General features: G+C 36.0%; 1 protein-coding gene and 1 pseudogene across 5 annotated transcripts in view; both read right to left on the bottom strand.

Annotated features, from left to right (window-relative positions):
- EHBP1 (EH domain binding protein 1) overlaps positions 1 to 20,000 on the bottom strand; it is a 303,679-nt gene that overhangs the window by 73,449 nt on the left and 210,230 nt on the right. For all 5 annotated transcript variants that reach the window (XM_081832045.1, XM_081832042.1, XM_081832041.1 and 2 more), the window contains one exon: positions 14,121 to 14,264. In XM_081832045.1, coding sequence (XP_081688171.1) covers positions 14,121 to 14,264 — 144 coding nt within the window. The remainder of the gene's footprint in view (positions 1 to 14,120; positions 14,265 to 20,000) is intronic.
- On the bottom strand, positions 6,666 to 14,109 carry LOC145723666 (10 kDa heat shock protein, mitochondrial pseudogene; annotated as a pseudogene).

Here is a 20,000-nt window from a genome sequence, read left to right as displayed (position 1 = left end):
CCAAGACAATCCTTTCAGAAGCCAACAGGCAAGTGACTCTTTAAATTCTAATGTGCACAATGTTATCACCGAGGGTTAATACACATATAAGCAATCAGTCAAGTATGGGAATACTTTTATCTACTTTGTGACAAAAAGGAAAGCCGCATTTCACTTTCATTCTCATTAAGGCATTGCAAGGTTCTTTCATAACACCAAAACAGTGCATCAACACTCTCAGAGGCAGGGAAGATTAATAGTTAAAAAAATTAACATCAAAGTTACAAATATTTTAAATATACAGCAAAAATAAACTTGCTAAGCATTTCACAAAATAGAGTAAGATATTAAGAAATTAATTAGAGAGCTTTCTTTTCTATAGTTAATTTTTTAAATGCAGTTTAACCCCTTTTTGGGAAGGGGACTATTTCAAAGGGCTCATTTTTGCACCCACCCCTGTCAAAGAAGGTCAGAAACACTCAAGTATAAAGTCACTGCGCTGCTGTGGCACAAATAGTTTCTGCGGCTAAAATCAAACAAAGACCAATTAAACTAATCATAACGTTCCAGTGAACACAAGGAAGCTCACCTGGTATTCCTGGACTTCTTTCGTGAATTTTCAAATCTACTCAGTTCTTGGTATTATAATTACCTTGACCAAAATACTGTGAAATTACTGCTCTGATCTACTAATGGCTGCAAAAATCAAGTCGTTGTGGTTTCATGCCAAGGGGCCATAGCAAGGTGGCGCAATGATTTCTGACACAGAAGACAACTTCTAAAAACTCAAAAGGGAAAATTAACGGGATGTGGTTTACATTGCCAAAGACTGTTCATTAATTACCAATTTAATCACTGCTGGAGGCATGACATTACAAAAATCTGGCTTAAAGTTCTAATAGATTATGAAGACCACCTAAGAAGAGTGACCAAAAAATGTACAAAACAATTAATACTGTTTCACTGCTATCAAAGACACTCAGATTATTTTACATCAAGTGAAGCAAAGGAATTAGTAGCTTCACAGTGCCACCACTAGGAACTGTAAATACAATAGCATACAATTAGTAATGCACATGTGACTTTTCGTTCAAGGCATATATCCTTGGGAAAGCCAGAACATGATAAGGAGAACAAAAGAAACATTAAAAAATGAAATGAATAAAGATTTAACTCTACCCTCGTGCATGCTGAGCAATAACAGAATAGGCAATATAAAATACAGCTCTTAGTAATGGTGATATCATCCTGGGATGTTCAACACTGCACTGAACAGCCGCATGGAAAATGTCTATGGCCATTAATAGTCTCATAAAAGGAGTGTTCCTGATGCTAAGACATCTAGCCTTAGCTTCATGAATTCACAGCAATCTCAAATAAATAAGACTTTTAAGGCTAGGGGGTTTTGCCCACATAATAGAAAAGATGCTTGAGTTTTTTTCCCTCCTAACAATGATGGTGTTTTGTGTCACTTTGAAGATATGCTAGGAAGCTAACAATATGTTTTCTAAGAAGTCTAGTAGCCATTGTTAAGGTAGCAGACTTCAACTTAAATTTAGACATAATAGATAAACTATTATTTAAATCATAATGAATAAAAACCACTGCCTTGTACAGAGGCATTTATGCTGAACATAGAAGTACACTGGCATTCTTCTCCTATAAAATGCAACTGTAAAAAAGATTAGCTATACATTTAAAGTGTCTTACTGGTCTGAAACGGATTATGTACATTAAATCTTCTGTCAATTGTGTTGGAGTAAGAAATAAGGAATACATTTTCATCTTAGTGCCCTGGGTATAGACATTCCAGTTTATATAGAGAATGAAAATCCCTAAATAAAACAAAGTTCTCACTCCATATACTATTAAAGGTTTTAGATTTCTTTTTATAATATCTGATGTTCTTCTTTTAAAATTACAAATGCAAAGTTAACCTACTTCTTCCTAGTAATAGAATTGATAACATGTGTAATTTGGAAAAATAAAAATTTTAGCCTGACCTTAATTTTCAAGCTTAATTCCTAGAGGCTAGCCATTTCATTGTAACATAGTCAGTGTTCATAAACATAGAATACAATCTTATGTCATATGTATTTTTATGATGGTACATACTTAGGATACACATAAACATAAAAACTATGCAAAAAGTTTCTATCTTCAGGAATTAACAAAATGATGGTTAGTGTTTTTTACCAAGGGATGGTAACTGCTTATTTTATTATCTGGAAAAGATCTAGTGATCTTATCCAAATCTGCTACAATTATCAGCATGACAGACTAGTCCCATTTAAATCAATATTTTCCAATTAACATCAAAAGTACAAGGTTGATGTCCTACCTCTTCCCAGCAACAAAATACCTGTTAAAGGTTTAATTTGCAGAAGAGCAGCTTACATTCTTCCGGTTCTCACCAAAGAAGACTTGGATTCATTACCAAAGACCAGCAGGAAAAAAAAAAAGGTCACTGTATTTTTTTTTTTATTACTGGTCCTTACAGTTAACTAAAGACTGACCAAACTGAAATTCCTTTCCCATGTACAGTTTTATTTAGAGGATTCAAATATTCCCGCAAACTTTTAAAGATGGATACTGCAAACCTTCTAGGACTTGCTAATATTTTGCAGTTTGATCCTATTACATGAGGATGGGCTCCTACCCCAACTGACTATAATGAGTCACTCATTATCCTTGCAGATTAAAATTGAGGAAAAAACTTTAAGTCTGTTTTATAATGTTTTCATTCTTTTCTGATCTTTCTTTAAAAAAAAAAACTTCTGGGTACCAACAAGTATCTGCAAACCATTTTTTTATGCTATATAATTTACAGCTGAAAAAACTAAAAACAAACATATTTATAAAGAATTACCCCAATTCTTTTTAGACTTTCTACTTATAAAATAGATTTTATTCTTTCTTAAAAACATAAAAGTAATAATTAAACTTATATGGCATCATTCTTCTGATATGTTCAAAGGGCTTCACAAATATCCTGACAATTTTAAGGACTGTGGGCAGCAGGACTCTCATCCCTTATTCTTGGAGTGTACTGATCCTAAACTTTAGCAAGTAACTGCAAACATCTCCTTCAGTGATCTATATAATTACATGAGCATTATTAAAAGTAATGGATTTATTAAATGGTTTTTTTTTAAAAAGCAATTATATTCTAATGCAAAGTAATAAGCAAAAGAGTCTGAAATAGATTGTTAAAGTCTTTTTGTGCATTTCTTAGGAAGAGAGTGTTTGGAGAAAATGAGTAATGAAAAATAATAAAAAGGAATTTTTTTTTCTTGAAAAAAACTATTATATTTTTCTCAGAGTGTGTGTTTAAATATACTATTTAATGAAGGAGGCTCCTTTGGATTATATAATGGCTAGACTGTTGAACTTGTCAAACTCGAGTTGTACTTTGAAAAAAATTATTTTAAAAAAGTGTATGTGGAAAACTATGAACAAAACAAATATCATACCTAAAATTTGCGCTAATAAAATGTAACATATGAAAATCTTCACAGAATAAGAATAGGAAGCAAAAAAACACAAATTACAGTGATTCAGAGCAATGAAATCTGTTTTCCATAAGAAAAATAATTTCAGGAAACACCTGAGACAGGTTAAATGAACATCTAAAGGCACAGACACACAAATGAATCATATAAACTACTAAAAGAGATCTAAATGCAATATGTGCTAGCTTAGCAAGTTCTCATTAAAACATGCAATACGGGTCTTGACAAAAATTAAGAAAAATTAAAAGGTTTATAATATCTGTGTTTGTGAGTTGCCATTTAAAATAAGTTACAGCTTGAATCCTTCTGGAGGATAACTTAAGTAGAGTCTGTACATAAGGATCCATCAGATAATATTACCAAGAGTTGTTTTCAGTGTCTTAGAAATTGCTTCCCAGCCCTCCAGCCTAAAGCTATACTAATTTATACAAGAGAGCATGTTGGTAGAGTGGTGTACTTCAAGGCAGAGTTGGGAGCTGAACTCTAATCAGAGGTCCCAGCATATGGGAAGGACAGGTGTGTGTATGGATTTGGTGCGTACACATCATAACAACAAAGAAAGGTATCACAACGTAGGATTCAAGAAAGGAAGAAAAGGATGATACATGGAACCTTAAGTCCCAAGGTGGCCAGTGTCATCTCTGTAACTGACTCAAGAAATGGGAACGGACACTTCAACTTTTTCTGCTCAGTGATAATCAATTCTGCTTTAAAGACTTTCAGACAGATATCTTCCTTGTTTACAAACCTTTACTACCAAGAAACTCCCTATAGTAACCCAAATTTTTCATGTTTAAGCTCATGTTTTTATTAGTTGACACTGAGAAAATATGAAAAAATAGCCTGTCATTATTCCCTTCATTTATTCATTGAATAAACATTTACTTAAAACTTGGTGATGGGAATACCGGGTTCTTGTACTTTGAACAGCTCACAGCTGAGTGGGAGAAAGATGTGTAATTAGGTAACGGTATGGGATAAATGCAATGGGAGAGATATGTACAGCATATTAGAAAAAGATACAGGAAGGAGAATTAGCTTTACTGTTAGGAGTCATGACACAGATACTCCTAGAAGAGGTATTTCAGTGGAAACTAACAAGGAAAGAGGGGCATTTCAGAGAGAGAGAGAACAGCCAATGCTTGACGCAGGAATTGAAGAGTATGCCACATTCTCTCTGTAAGCAACTTAGTAGAGCTCGAATGTGGAGTGAATAATGAGAGAGAGGAGAGAGATAAGGATAGAAAGGGAGGGAACAGGATTTGCAAGGACCTTGGTATAAGGGCATGCTGCGAAGTTGGGAAGTTTATTCTCTTGGTAAGTGCAAGTAGTTACCAGAAAGATTTTGAGCTTTCATATACTCAAATTAGTACTTACACTATTTCCCGGTTTTCTCTTCTTTATATTTTATAAGCCTGTCTTTCCATATATGTAGATATTTGCTTCCAATCCTTTATTTCTCTGAATCCTCTGTAAATTCTCACTTTCTCTCAGCCCAGAACTAGACACAAAAGTCTTAAAAGGAAGTAAACCTATACTCAGTACATGGACACTGTCCCATGCACTATATGCCTCAAGTACTCCAACATCAATTATTAAAATAGCTCTTCTCATTCTTCTTGGTGTGCATCAGAGGGTCCTAGGTTAATTTTATAGAAATGAGTTGAGGGGCACCTGGGTGGCTCAGTCGGTTAAGCATCTAACTCTTGATTTCAGCTCAGGTCATGATCTCAGGGTCATGAGATCAAGCCCCACGTTGGGCTCGGTGCTGGGTCTGGAGCCTGTTTAAGATTCTCTCTCCCTCCCCCCACTTGCTCATGCTCTCTTTCTCTCAAAAAAAAAAAGAAAAAAGAAGCAGAGTTCAGAAGGAGAAAAGATAGAATTTGCTGACAAAGTCCTAAATCAGCATGGAGTCAATCCTGAGTATGGAACAGTAAGCTCTTCAGTGAACTCTTAAAGATTTAAGGTCAATGTCTCATTTATTCAATACTTAAGGTCACTCCTGGGTACCAATTTTTCTTTTTTAAACTCATGGAAATTCTCAGGTAAACTAAGAACACAAAAAGCAGTGGGTAGCAGCAGGTATCTCTCTCCCCTCCAGCAACTTGACTTTGAGTACAGTAGCCTACATTATGATGGGTAAGATAATTTACAATAAAATTTAAAATAAGAGCACTGTAAATTAAGGCACAAATTAAAGTGCATAAACAAGTGAAAATAGTAGCAATCAGTTCACTAAATTAGATGCCAGCTTTTTTTTTTTTTTTCAGTTAGACCTTCTTTTTAGTTACCAGAAGTCTTTTGATCTCTTCAGAGTGAAAGAGATGCTGACACTGAAGTGGGAATGGCATTAGTCATGGTTCCCTTACTCCCTTCACCGTGGACACCTATTAATTTGAATGTCACACAATGAAAAAAAAGAATTTTGCTTCCATTTTATAAATGGAAAAACAGATTTAGAGAAATTAAGCATTTTCCAGTTTTAGTATCACTTAATTCACATTCAATTGCTCCAGAGATGAAATTGGGCATTTTCCCTTTTCCTTTTGTGTCCCAAGTTGGCTATACTAGTTTTCCAAAATATGGATAGTATTGCTAAATAATTCTAATCTGTACGTACAAGAGCTATCAGAAATGAGTGGGTTTGGGGTGCCTGGGTGGCTCAGTCGTTAAGCGTCTGCCTTCAGCTCAGGTCATGATCCTGGGGTCCTGGAATCAAGCCCTGCGTTAGGCTCAGTGGGAAGCCTGCTTCTCCCTCTCCCACTCCCCCTGCTTGTGTTCCCTCTCTCATTGTGTCTCTCTCTGTCAAATAAATAAAATCTTAAAAAAAAAAAAGATGATCAAATTAAGAAAACTATCAATGTCCTTGGAAAAAATATCAACCTGATATCAAACTGCATACTAAACTGAAAATTTAAAAAGCAACAGGAAGGTCTAACTTCTGTATTTGTGCAACTGAACTGATCTGCCATTTTATATTCTCCTTCTTACATCATTTCATTAATATAAGCTATAAACCCCACAGAATATCAAGTGTCAAAACTAGAACAACAGTCATAGATTATAACATTTAGTTCATTAAACTGATGCTCTTCATTAACACATCTATACAGGGCTTGACTTATCTGAAAAATAAGCTACAGTAGAATGCACAAGAAAGTTTTAAAACTGAGTTTATTTTTTATTTTATTTTATTTTATTTTGGGGGGAGGGGTTGGAGAGGGAAAGGGAGAGAGGAGTCCAATGCTGGGCTCAATCTCATGACCCTGAGATCATGACCTGAGCTGAAATCAAGAGTCGGATCCTTAATTGACTGAGCCACCCAGGCACCCCTAACGGAGTTTAAACTATGACGGAGAAGTGGTTGCAACAGTATCTCCTATGCCACATGCTCTTCCTACACCTCTCATTCAGTGGTGTGGGGTCTATGTCTCTGCTCCTTAAACCTGGCTGGAGCTTTCTGTCTGCTTAGGCCACCAGTATAGCAAAGTGATGCAACATGACTTTTAAAGCTAGATCATAAGAATGCCATACATGTCTCCTTTACTCTCTTGGGACATTTGCTCATAGACTCAGCCACCATGCTGTGAGGAAGCCCAAACTAGCCCAAGTGGAGGGACCATATGGAGAGGCTATGTGTAGGTATTCCAAATGATGGTCTAGCAGAGGTCCTGGCCAAAACCCAGTCCCAGACGTCGTGGAACAGAAATAAGCCATTCCCACAGTATCCTATCCTAATGCCTAGATCACAGAATCTGTGAGCATAACCAATGGCTGTTTCATGCCAGTAAAGTGATTTTTTTTATGCAGCAAAAGATAACCTGAAAGAGGAAGGGTAAAGAAAGTATCTTTGGGACTGTTTAAAGCATGGTTTCATTTGCAGTAGGATACAACTTTGGGTAAGTGGGAAACAAATGCAACAAAGTGACCAGCTAGCCATGCAGCATGGAGCTGCTCTTTCTGGGAAAAACAACTATAACAATAAATGAATACGAGACCAACCCAAGTCACATTGGTGGCAGTCCAAGAAACAACGAGATATTTTATGAGATACCATGATTATTTTTTTATTTTTATTTTTTAAAGATTTTATTTATTTATTTGACAGCAAGAGAGACAGCGAGAGAGGGAACACAAACAGGGGGAGTGAGAGAGGGAAAACAGGCTTCCCGCCGAGCAGGGAGCCCAATGCGGGGCTTGATCCCAGGACCCTGGGATCATGACCTGAGCCGAAGGCAGACGCTTAACGACTGAGCCACCCAGGCACCCGAGATACCATGATTATTACTCATCAATTACAAACAGTAGTCATTGAGAATTTCATGTCTTCTCAGTGTGAATAGGACTGCTATTATTAAATATGCCATTTATTCCACACCTAGGCACAAGCTAGTATCATCAACTGTAGAAGTGAAGAGTTCTTACCACGTCTCTCTCCTTAACACACACACATACACATGTTATCTTAGAGAGACTGAAGTCAAGTTTTTTTGGGTACACTAAGAAAACAACGTGCTAAAAATATTTATTTTGGATACCAAAAATTTCCCTAGTTTAAAATATTTATCTTAACATGTCATATTTTTAAAACAGAATGAATAAAGGGAAAAAACCCCATAAAAGCCATTTGTTATACCACCACTTAGAGATAAATATTGCTACTATATTGATGATTTTCCTCTCTGTCTTTTTCAATGTATTAAAAAAAAAAACAGTCTCTATCATTTCAAAATGGAGTTTATATGCCATATATATTTTATATCCTTCTTTTTATACAAAAGGACATTGTGAACATTCTCCTATGTCCTTTCAATATTCTTTCAAGACATCATTGTATAGATAAGTTTTAATGGCTACATAACATTTATGATATAATTTATTTGCTCATTCCTCTATTTTGCACAATTACCATTTTGTAGTTTTTGCTATTACAAATAACATTTTGACAAATAACATTTTGATGAAAACCTGCATACAGATCTTTGTTAATAGAATTACTGGGTAAAGGGGAATGAACATTTCTTGATGAAGTCTAACTGCTTTCCAGAAAAGTGTGGCAAGTTACATGCAACCAGCGGTATAAAAGAGTCATCAATAAAATGTCACCGCCATCATGTTTCTTAAAATCCAAGTTACATATTTTACAGATATGGTAAGATGTCACAACATAGAATAAGAGATGTTTTGGGGCACCTGTCTGGCTCAGTCAGTAGAGCATGTGACTCTTGATCCCAGGGTTTTGAGTCTGAACCCCACGTTGGGTGTAGATATTACGTAAAAATAAAATCTTAGAAAGAGAGATGTTTTAGTAAGTAACTTCTGATGTTGAATTCACACTAATATAATTTAGATAAAAGTTTAAGTTTTATTTAAAAAGTACAGAGTGCCTTAAACAGAAGGGATGACCAATAAAATATTTGTTGAGGGGTGCCTGGGTGGCTCAGTCGTTAAGCGTCTGCCTTCGGCTTAGGTCATGATCCCAGAGTCCTGGGACCGAGCCCCACATCGGGCTCCCTGCTCGGTGGGAAGCCTGCTTCTCCCTCTGCCTCTCCCTCTCCCTCTGCTTGTGTTCCCTCTCTCTCTGTGTCTCTCTGTGTCAAATAAATAAATAAAATCTTTAAAAATAAATAAAAAGAAAGTTATTTTGGGGACGCCTGGGTGGTTCAGTTGGTTAAGTGTCAGACTCTTGATTTCATCTTAGGTCACAATCTCAGGGTCGTGAGATCGAGCCCAGTGTTGGGCTCAGTGCTGGGTGTGGAGCCTGCTGAAGATTCTCTCTCTCCCTCTCTTAAAAAAAAAGTTATTTTGTTGATGCTGTATTTTATTTGTGATAAACTTTGTTTCCTAATTATTTTAGGCTCTAAAAATTATGGAGAATGTATATAGCTCTATCTTGTTCCAGTGTATTGATTTTAAATTCAGAATACTTGAGATTTAAATGATCTATCTGCCAAGTAGATTTTTAAAACCAGTTACTTTACCTATGTGTGAATTTTACATATGTAAGTAATTATCATTGAATGTTTATTGAGCACTTACTGCTTATCAAGCAGGATTCTAAGTGATTTAACATGGATTTTCTTCATTTACTCTCCATAATTATTGTATGAGTTAAGTATTATCACCCCTATTTTACAGTTGAGAAAACTGACAAATTAATGAATTGCCCATGGTCACACACCTAATAGGTAACAAAGCCAAGAATTGCACCTAGACATTTTGATTTCAGAGATTTTGTTTTTAAAGCATTGTATTATATTTCCTTCTCCCTTATTTTTCTGACATCCTTGTGAAGTAGAAATAGATACTATTCTTTTATCTTTTGTAGAGATTATGAAAATGAATTAGGAAAGAATGTTTAAATTGACCAGGAGTCGCAGACAGTGACAAATGAGGCTTAGAATTCAAGTACCCGGACTTTTTAAAAAGGTGGTGTTTAGTTTTTCATTTGGTTCAAACTTTCAACAAATATTTTTTTTTTAAGATTTTATTTATTTATTTGACAGAGAGAGACACAGTGAGAGAGGGCACACAGCAGGGGCGAGTGGGAGAGGGAGAAGCAGGCTTCCCGCCGAGCAGGGAGCCCAACATGGGGCTCAATCCCACGCTTAACGACTGAGCCACCCAGGCGCCCCACTTTTTTTCTTTTCCTTTTTTATTTTTTTTGGATACCATTAGTTTATTATAAAAGAGAGACATGAAAATTATTTACATGATGAAAGATTTCACAACTTCACTGGAATGGGCAGCTTCACTTCCATGCCATTTTAATAATGATTTCAGTCCACATACTTTCCGATAATGTCACCATCTCTAAATAAGAAATAATCCTTATCATCTAGAACTACTTTGGTGGCTCCATATTCTGGGAGAAGAACTTTATCTCCAACTTTCACACTAACTGAACTAACTGGTTGAATCTCTCCACCCTTTCCTTTAGAGCTTGATCCAACAGCTACTACTGTTGCTTGCGACACTTTTTCTTGAGATTTTTCTGGAAGCATAATACCTCCTATGGTTACAGTTTCAGCTGCACTCCTTCCAACTAAAACTCGGTCAAAGAGGGGAAGAAACTTTCTAAACGCCTGCCCTGCCATGACTCCGGCCGCCGCAGTTCGTACTCTGCTCTGGAGCTGCCGCCGTGCAATAACTTTCTTTTTAAAGAGATAATTCTTTCTGTGGTTCTTCACTTGACTGGATCCTTTTCACCCATCAAATCTTAGTTCAAATGTCCCCTCCTCAAATCACTCAAGCCCTCACATATTTAAATTATCCTCTACTGTGCCATACAGTTTTCACACTCTAGTTATTTATCTGTCTCTTCCCACCATAATGTAAACTCCATGATGGAAGAAGCTTAGCCTTTTCTGTCACTATGAATATACTCAGTTCAGACATTCAATAAATATCTGACAAGTGACCAACAAATCGATGATATAACAGATGGCTAGGCACTGAAAGAGTTGGCATAGAGGCTACAAAACTTTTTCAAAGATGGCCCACGAGATTTGGGTTTCTCATTTTTATCATGACCTACAGTTTAAAAATATGGTTTTTTTTTTGTTTTCTTAAAAGTATGTTTTATATCAAGATTGAGTAAGCACATATATCCACATAACTAAAGGAAGTGTCAGACAAAAATACTATTCTTACTATACATGATGAATTCTGAGATTTTTATTCCATTCTATTCTTTTTCATTAAGATAATTACTGCAGCCCATTAAACTGATTTTATATCATATTATTGTGTAAAGACTTGAAGTGTGAAAAACACTGCTCAAGGTCAGAGGTTATTAAGCTCGTATCTGAAAGGAATGTTTAAATATAGGCATGGAAAGGAAGAAATAAAAGTGTCTGATCACAGACGACATGATCACCTATGTAGAAAATGTGAAAGAACTGGGGAAAAAAAGAATCTCTTGGAACTAATAAGCAATTATAGCAAGGCTGTAGGATACAAGGTTAATATACAAAAGACAATTGATTTCCTATATACCAGCAGTGAACAAATGGAATTTGAAATTAAGAACAAAATATTCGCATTAGTGAAATCTAACAAAATATGTATCTGTATGAGGAATATAAGGAAATCAAAGAATAACTAAATAAATGAAGAGATATTCTATGTTCATCAGTACTAACACTCAATTTGCAACAGAGAGATTTGATAAAAGACTATAGCCAAAATACATAAAGAACTACTGAAACTCAAAATAAAAAAACCACCAACCGGGGTGCCTGGGTGGCTCAGTCAGTTAAGCATCTGCCTTTGGCTCAGGTCATGATCCCGGGGTCCTGGGATGGAGTCCCACATCGGGCTCCCTGCTCAGCAGGGAGTCTGTTTCTCCCTCTCCCCGCTCCCCCCTCCCCACTAGTGCTCTCTCTCTTACTATCTCTCTCTCTCTCAAATAAATAAAATCGTAAAAAACGAAAAACACCAACCTTATTTAAAAAGGGGCCAATGGCCCCTACAGACACCTCTCCAAAGGAAGATCTACAGATTGCAAATATGCATATGAAAAGATGCTCCACATCATTTGTCATTAGGGAAATGTAAATTAAAACGAGATACCACCAAACACCTATTAGAATGGCCAAAGTCTGGAACACTGACAACACTCAACGTTGATGAAGATGTGTAACACCACAAGAATTCTCACACACTACTGGTGGGAATGCAAGATGGGACAGCGATTTTGGAAGATAGTTTAGCAATTTCTAATAAAAGCAAACATACTTACAATAAGATCTAGCAATCATGCTCCCTGGTAATTACCCAAAGGAGTTAAAAACTTATGTCCACACAAAAACCTGCACTTGGATGATTATAGCCCCTTATTCATAAAATGCCAAAACCTGGAAGCAAACAAGATGTCCTTTAGTAGGTGAATGGATAAACTGTGGTACATCCAGACAATGGGATATTATCCAGTACTAAAAAGAAATGATCTTTCTAGCTGTGAAAAACATGGAAGAACCTTAAATGCATATTACTAGGGGAAGGAAGCCAATCTGGATGATTCCAACTATATGACATTTTGAAAAAGGCAAAATCACAGATACAGTAAAATTAGGTTGCAGGGCTTGGGAGTGGTGGAAGGGATGAACAGGTACAATAGAAAATTCTTAGAAAATCCATAATGATGGATACATTTCATTACACATTTGTCCAAACTCATAGGATGTAAAACACCAAGAGGGGAACCATAATGTAAGCTATGGACTTTGGGGGATTATGATGTGTCAATGTAGGTTTATCAGTTCTAACAAATGTATTACTCTGGTGTGGGATGTCATTAAGAGGAGAGGCCATGCATGTGTAGGTACAAGGTGTATACAGGAAATCTCTGTACCTTCCCCTCAATTCTGCTGTGAACCTAAAACTGCTCTGAAAAAAATAAAATCTTAATTAAAAAATAAAAGAGCATGTAGTTTTGTATATGTGAGTTTGGTGGTAAGGCAGGATGTCATAGTTTTCAGATTCCTGAATAGTTTCCTGTCTTCTTAAATTTAAGGGCTTCTATTATCATATATTCATTATTATTTGTGAAGCACTACACAAAAATATGTATAAAAATGTGGTTTATTTTTTTATTTTTTATTTTTATTTATTTTTAAAGATTTTATTTATTTATTTTGACAGAGAGAAAGAGAGGGAGAGAGCACAAACAGGGTGAGCGGCAGGCAGAGGGAGAGGGAGAAGCAGGTTCCCAGCTGAGCAGGGAGCCTGATGTGGGGCTCAATCCCTGGACCCTGGGATCATGACCTGAGCCAAAGGCAGATGCTTAACTGACTGAGCCACCCAGGCACCTCTAAAAATGTGGTTTAATATAGGGATGGCAGTATATGATAGAAAAGAGCACTGATTCTACAGTCTGAGAAAGCTCAAGTTCAAATCCTGGATTCATCATTTACTAACTCTGCAACTTTGTACAAATTACCTTACCTATCAGCCTCAGTTTTGTTATCTGGAAAGTAGTTGAACATCTATTTCATGGGGTTAAGTAAAATAAAAATTATATAAAACATCCATTATAGAGCCTGCATTAAATGGTAGCTATTCAATAAATGGTAGGCATCATTATTATATTCTAATATTTCCAACAAAATTAACTTCCATAGCTAAAATACAATCTTAAACAAAGTATAATAAAATTATAAGATGTAAATTAAGAAAAATAGATTATTCATGTGTATGTAGAAATTATATTCCAAAATCTTACTTTTCCTCATAGCTAACACTGCTGTATAGGAATAATTGCAACATGTTCTTCCATGTATGAATTTATTAGCTCAATAAATGTACCAAGTTACCCCCCCATATACAAAGTCTCTGGAAAAATGATTTAGCAAGAACAAACTGACGGTTTCCAGAGGGGAGGTGGGTGGGGGGATGGGTGAAATAGGTGATGGGGATTAAGGAGGGCACACATTGTGGTGAGTACCGGGTGACGTACAGAATTGTTGAACCACTATATCATACACCTAAACTAATATAACACTATACATTAACTAACTGAAATTAAAAACTTTAAAAAAATGGCTTAGCAAAAGTATAAATAAATTACTCTCCTCACCCCCATGATTGCAATGAACAATTTATGGCTTTTTAACCAATGTTCCTTACATCACTTAGCTGCCTGTTGCAGAGTGGTGTGGCTGCACTGGTATTCTGCTTACTCCCTGCCTTTAAAGCTGCATCTCTTCTTGCTTGCTCAAGCAGAACTCTTGCTCTTTCCTTAAGTTCTTCTTGTCTTGATAACATTCGATGCTTAAAAGCAAAAATACAGAATTAGGAACTCAAAAAAACCCCCACATACTCTATATTTATAAATTAATCAATGGTTTTATTATCTGTCAAAATAACAGAGATCAGGAATAAGACTGTAGTTTTATGAGAGTACTTAAAGAAAATATTAATGTTGACTAGAAACTGTAGAAAGTCTTGACACACAGGAAATATATCTTTGCTGCCTAAAACTGGATTACATTTAATTTCCATTTGTATTAGAACATATTCCCATAAAGTACAATGTCCATATGTATATTATATACATTCTTTATATTTGCTAATCACAGTCTAACTTGGGAAAGACATTTAAAAAAATTTTATTTCTTATAGTTTTATAGGACTGATAACAAGGTGTCTTCCAAATTGGTATGTTGAAAGATATTAAACATCTGTGGCAATAATCCTTTAAATCCTTGACAATTAACATTTATAGAAAATTCAAAACTATCATATTTTGTTTAAAAAAAATAAAACTAGTTTTCACCAATGCTCACTTACCTTACAACAAAACAATTAACCACATCAGAATTGGAAGAGTATTTTCTTGGATTAATTTGTAATCTTACAATATATTTTTGGATAACAACAGGTAATGACCAGCAATGGAAATGCGTTCTTAAATGATACATTAATTCAAAGCACAAATATCCATAATGTTTATAGTTCAAATTCCTTTTTCCTTCCAAAAAGTAGCCAACTTCTGGCTTTAGACAGCTATTACTATTACTCTGATATTTAATTTCTTTTACTTCCCTATTATTGTATAGTTTTGGCTCAACTGTAAGTAGCATTCATGGTCAAGGAAGAGGTAATAAACAGTAAACATAGTTTTCGGTATAAAGTGAAACTTAAAAAAATTATTACATCATTTTTAGGTTTCATTGAGATTTTTATGTTTTAATATAACTATTTTTAAACTCCTGCAATCTTAAGCAAGGAAAGATTTTTTTAAAGTATACAGTTCAGTGGTTTTTACTATATTCACAAGGTTGTGAACCATCAACACTATCTAATTCCAGAACATTTTCATCACCCAAGGTTTTAAGAGGATTAAACAAAAATTCTTCACTTAAAAGATATAATTGAAATGTATAAGTGATAATGATAGATTTTTCGTCATGTTAATAGGATATAATAGAGTAGAACTGGGCATTGCGTTTAAACTGGTTACAAATCAACACTTTCTCTAAAACAGACCAGATTAGTTAAATGAACACTGAATTTGCAGTGAAGACATCAGGCTATTAATCCTTCTTCCACTAATAATAAGCAATGTAACATTGAACGGTCACTTAGAAAGCTATACTGTATTCCATTACACGACACATAAGAACCTTGGAGAAAGAAAGACCTTGGTTCAAATACTAGATACATCACCTAATTGTGGAACAGTTACTCAATCCCTCTAAGCCTCAGTTTCCTCATCTATAAAATGGGGATAAAAACAGATCAACTCTCACAAGGATAAAGATTAAGTGATACAGAGTAATGTACTGAGCACTAGATAAATGTTAACTATTATTTTGTTTTTAAAATCCTCTCAATTGCCTCATATTTGAAATGAGGGGAGATCATTTTTAAAATCCCACTAGCTCTAAAATTGGTGATTAGAGTATATCATCTTTAAGATCCTACTGGCTCTAGGGGCACCTGGGTGGCTCGGTCAGTTAAGCATCTGCCTTCGGCTCAGGTCATGATCCCAGGGTCCTGGGATCAAGCCCCGCATTGGGCTCCTTGTTCAGCGGGGAGTCTGCTTCTCCTTCTCCCTTTGCCCTCCCCCTACTACCACCACTCATGCTCTCTCTCTCTCAAATAAATAAAATCTTAAAAAAAAAGTCCTACTGGTTCTAAATTCTGTGAGTCTACAGACCTTTAGGGATTCGAGTTAGCTACATAGAGAGGGAAAGACTGCTTTGGTCTTAAGAGCACACAGAAACAAACTTTTTTCTGATTATAAATGCAATTCATATTTATTATAAAAATTAAAAAAATACACATAAGTAAAAAGAAAAGGAAAAATAATCAGAGGCATCATGTTCCCTGATTTCAAACTATATCACAAAGCTATAGTAATCAAAACAGTATGGTACTGGCATAAAGACAGACACATAGATCAAAAGAACAAAATAGAGAGCACAGAAATAAACCCAAGCATATATGGTCAATTAATTTACAACAAAGGAGCAAAAAATATACAATAAGGAACGGACAGTCTCTTCAATAAATGGTGTTGGGAAAACTGGGCAGCCACATGCAAAAGAATGAAACTGGATGCCTATCTTACACTATATACAAGAATCAACTCAAAATGAATTAAAGACTTGAACATAAAATCTGAAACCATAAAACTCCTAGAAGAAAACACAGGTGGTAAGCTCCTTAACAATGGTCTTGGTGATGATTTTTTTGGATTTGATATCAAAAGCAAAGGCAACAAAGGCAAAAATAAAGAAGTGGGACTACATCAAACTAAAAAGTTTCTGCAGAGTGAAGGAAACCATCCACAAAATGAAAAGGCAATCTACTGAATGGGAGAAAATATTTGCAAATCATGTATCTGAGAAGGGGTTAATAACTAAAATATATAAAGAACTCACACAACTCAATAGCAATCCAGTTAAAAAACAGGCAGAAGATTTGAATAGACATTTTCCCCAAAAAGACATACAAATGGCCACAGGTACATGAAAAGATGCTTAACATCACTAATTATCAAGGAAATGCAAATTAAAACCATAAGGAATTATTACCTCACACCTGTTAGAATGGCTATTATCAAAAAGACAAGGAATAACAAATGTTGGTGAGGATCTGGAGGAAAGGGAACCCTTGTGCACTGTTGGTAGGAATGTAAATTGACGCAGCCACTGTGGAAAACAGGATGGAGGTTCCTCAAAAAAACTAAAAATAGGGGCACCTGGGTGGCTCAGTCGTTAGGCGTCTGCCTTCGGCTCACGTCATGATCCCAAAGTCCTGGGATCAAGCCCCACATCGGGCTCCCTGCTCCGCGGGAAGCCTGCTTCTTCCTCTCCCACTCCCCCTGCTTGTGTTCCCTCTCTCACTATATCTCTCTCTCTGTCAAATAAATAAATAAATAAAATCTTTTTAAAAATTAAAAATATAACTACCATATGATCCAGAAATTCTACTTTTGGGTATTTAGCCGAAGAATGCAAAAAACTAACTCAAAAAGATGTATGCACCCCCATGTTCCCTGTGGCATTATTATTATTATTTTTAAAGATTTTATTTATTCATTTGAGAGAGGGAGCACAAGTAGGGTGAGCGGCAGGCAGAGGGAGAGGGAGAAGCAGGCTCCCAGCCGAGCAGGGAGCCCGACTCGGGGCTCGACCCCAGGACCCTGGGATCCTGACCTGAGCTGAAGGCAGTTGCTTAACCGACTGAGCCACCCAGGTGCCCCTATTATTATTATTTTTAAAGATTTATTTATCTGAGAGAGAGAGACCGCGCATGTGTGTGCACACTCACTGGTGCTCAAGTTGGGGAGGGGCAGCAGGAGAGAATCCCCAAGCAGACTTTCTGCTGAGTATGGAGCCCAACACAGGGCTTGATCCCACAACCCGTGAGATCACAAAATGAGCCAAAACCAAGAGTCGAGCACCCAGCTGACTGAGCCACCCAGGTGCCCCCACTGCAGCATTACTTACAATAGCCAAGGTATGGAAACAACCTAAATGCCCACTGATGAATAAAAAAAACTGTGATACACACACACACACACACACACACACACGTACATATACACTCAGGGGCATATTATTCAGCCATAAAAAGAGAATGAAATCTTGCTTTTGTGACAACATGCATGGATCTTGAAGGCGTTACACTAGGTGAAATAAGTAAGACAGACAAAGGAATACCATATGATCTTGCTTGTATGTGGAATCTAAAAACAAAACAGAACCCCCTCAAAACCCAAAAACCAAGCTCACAAATACAGAGACTGACTGGTAGTTGCCAGAGGCTGGGAGTAGGATGTGGACAAAATGGGTGAAGGGGATCAAGAGGTACACAATTTCAGTTATAAAATAAATAAGCTATGGGGATATCATGTATGGCATGGTGACTATAGTTAGTAATACTGTATTACATATATGAAAGTTGTTAAGGCAGTAGATCTTCAATGTTCTGGTCACAAGAAAAATTTTTGTAACTACGTATGGTGATGGACGTTAACTAGGCTTACTGTGGTGATCATTTCACAATGTACACAAACATCAAATAATTATTATATACCTGAAACTAATATGTCAATTATAGCTCAATAAAAAAGAATGATTTAAAAATAAAAAACAAAATAAAGATAATTAGCAATCCTGGCACCCAGAGATAATCACTGTAGAATCATGCTTTTTAAACTTAATATTCTATTGTGAGAATATTCTCATGTAAATATTTTTAAAATATTTTTAAACATAATCTTTTAAACTGTTCACCTAGCATTCTATTAATACAGATGCATCATACTTTATTTAACTTGTCTTATATTATTGGGTATTTAGGTTGTTTGTAATTTTTCACTATCATTAACAATGTTTTATAAACATCTTTGTATAGGGGTGCCGGGGTGGCTCAGTCAGTTAAGCGTCTGACTCTTGACTAGGCTCAGGTCATGATCTCAGGGTCATGAGATTGAGCCCCACATTGGGCTCTGCACTGGGCATGGAGTCTGCTTAATTCTCTCCCTCTCCCTCTGCCACTGGCACCTTCATCCCCACCCCACTCTCTCTCTCTCTTTAAAAAAAAAAAAATCTTCATATATAAATTCTTGTATACAATTCTGATTATCCTAGGGGAAATAATTCCTGGAGGTAGAATCTAATGAGATAAACATTTTTAAGGGACTTGATGTACATTGCTAAATTGCCCTTCAGTAAAGTTGATTACTTTACATCTGGGCTGATTATCTTTAGTGCTATTACGGTATAAAATGAAGAGATATTGTGAGTATATAGCTTAGAAGCACAGACTTTGGAGTCAGAAAAGGTTGGTTTTGAATTCAAACTTTAACACTTATTAAGTGATCTTAGGCATCTCTGTAAACTCCAGTTTTCCCATATATTAAATAGAATTTAACCACTTACCTCATGGGTTATAAAGTTTAAGAGGGATATGTGTAAGATATATAAAGGTCATCATATGTATTAGCCACTCAAATGAGCAACATTATGACTTTAAGTCTATACAGCCACATTAAATTATCAAATTTCCTCTAATCTAATGCCATTAGTTACTAGACATACTATTATTTTACGAACGACTAAGAAAGAACAAACATTGTCAAACTCTAACATACTATTATAAGTAGGATCTTGATTTCAGAGAAGTTAAAATATAAAAAGATGCATATCTTAGCACTGATGAAATGCAGTATGTAAAAGAAAAACAGATTTTTTTATTATTCAAATTTAGCTGCTAAAATTGCCCAGTTTTAAAAACCAATGAAATATTGCAGTCACATTACAATTTTTTGGGTCAGGCAGTATACTTCTTCTTTTTTTTTTTTTAAAGATTTTATTTATTTATTTGACAGAGAGAGACACAGCGAGAGAGGAACACAAGCAGGGGGAGTGAAAGAGGGAGAAGCAGGCTTCCCGCCGAGCAGGGAGCCCGATGCGGGGCTCGATCCCAGGACGCTGGGATCATGACCTGAGCCGAAGGCAGGCGCTTAACGACTGAGCCACCCAGGCACCC

This window comes from Leptonychotes weddellii, chromosome 10 (assembly GCF_054177405.1).
Source record: "Leptonychotes weddellii isolate Sample4059 chromosome 10, ASM5417740v2, whole genome shotgun sequence".
Lineage (NCBI taxonomy): Eukaryota > Metazoa > Chordata > Mammalia > Carnivora > Phocidae > Leptonychotes > Leptonychotes weddellii.
Note: the sequence above shows the minus strand (reverse complement) of the source record. Positions and strands in the feature narration are given on the sequence as shown.